Source organism: Penaeus monodon, chromosome 29 (assembly GCF_015228065.2).
Source record: "Penaeus monodon isolate SGIC_2016 chromosome 29, NSTDA_Pmon_1, whole genome shotgun sequence".
In the NCBI taxonomy this organism is placed as follows: domain Eukaryota; kingdom Metazoa; phylum Arthropoda; class Malacostraca; order Decapoda; family Penaeidae; genus Penaeus; species Penaeus monodon.
This window is the reverse complement of record NC_051414.1, coordinates 9727899-9729177: the sequence shown is the minus strand read 5'-3', so window position 1 is coordinate 9729177 and position 1279 is coordinate 9727899. Positions and strand designations below refer to the sequence as shown.

General features: G+C 41.2%; 1 protein-coding gene across 1 annotated transcript in view; it reads left to right on the top strand.

Annotated features, from left to right (window-relative positions):
• LOC119591727 (balbiani ring protein 3-like) overlaps positions 1–1279 on the top strand; it is a gene marked incomplete in the record, with an annotated part of 83966 nt that overhangs the window by 35234 nt on the left and 47453 nt on the right. The window contains 1 exon segment of the mRNA XM_037940476.1: positions 270–512. Coding sequence (XP_037796404.1) covers positions 270–512 — 243 coding nt within the window.

Here is a 1279-nt window from a genome sequence, read left to right as displayed (position 1 = left end):
TCAAATTGCAAAACTATTAATTGCAAATACTATACAGGAACACATTTTTTAGACAATAAACCACCACCATCCTTGAAAATGCACTTATGGGATAATTATCAACTCGAATCTTCCACTCGGAGCTTCTGTTTACATGCCGGCCAGTGTGACAGTGCCAGTTATATATTGATATATCAAAGTTATTAAGTAAATTTTCATCTTTTAAGCTCCTATGATGTGCTTAGACATGGAATGTAAAATACTGAATATGTGTAACCCATTTTCTTCAGATTGCACTCCGCTCAACAATTGCACTGCCCAAAGGGGCGTTTGCAAACAGACTTGCGCACAAGGCGAAACGGAAATTAACAACGGATGTTCAGGCTTCGGTTGCAAATGTTGCTCTCCTCCTCCTGCAACATGCCCTGCCACGTCCACATGCCAGGCACAGTGTGTGGATTCCAGGCAGTGTGAAGCAGCTAACCTCATAGCTGGTTCAACATGCACTGGTGAAAACTGTGTTTGTTGCTTGGGTAAGATACAAGGAAGAAAGCAGACGGATTTATGTGTTTGTGTGTTTTTGCTTTTACAGTTTATATTTACTTTACGAAGAGGATAGTTGACATTGGATAATATCTGCCAACTTGGTGAAGTTATGACTGCTAACCTAAGACAAACGCCCAACTGTAAGTATTGATCTGTATTTGGAGTGGATGTGCTTCATGTGTACTGTTGATTCAGGCAAACATACTCAAAGGAAGCTGTTAAATCTTGGCCTACGTCTGAAGAAGAGATCCATTTCATCGCCATCCAGGAGAGAGCACCCTGCAAGCCGTGATGTACACTGATGATATCATCTATCTCTTTACTTTCCTTTTTGGTCACATTATTCTCGTTTACTGCATTATTTTTTGCGAATCCATATACCGTTTACATTCATCACTTCCCCTTTACACCTAGTCACGTGACTAGCGGCAAGTCTGCTACATTGTTGTTATTGGCATTTTTCCTCCCTTCCTTTTTTGTCGCGTTAATCGCTCTGCTTGTTTCATATCCCTTTGGTCTACTAGCGCCAGTGGCCTGCTTGCAGCCGACCTCACCTCCCTCCTCATCCCAAATTTATTCTTAAGAACGTGTGTCGTCCTATTGTTTTCTAGCTTTTCTGGTCTTCCTATGCTTGGCTCTTCCATATTTGCTCCTTTTGCTCAATAAGAACTGAAAACTAAGTTTCATCCTGGTGCTACGATAATTTCTACGGGACAAGAGGATGACTAATATTAAACGCAAAACTGAAGGTGAA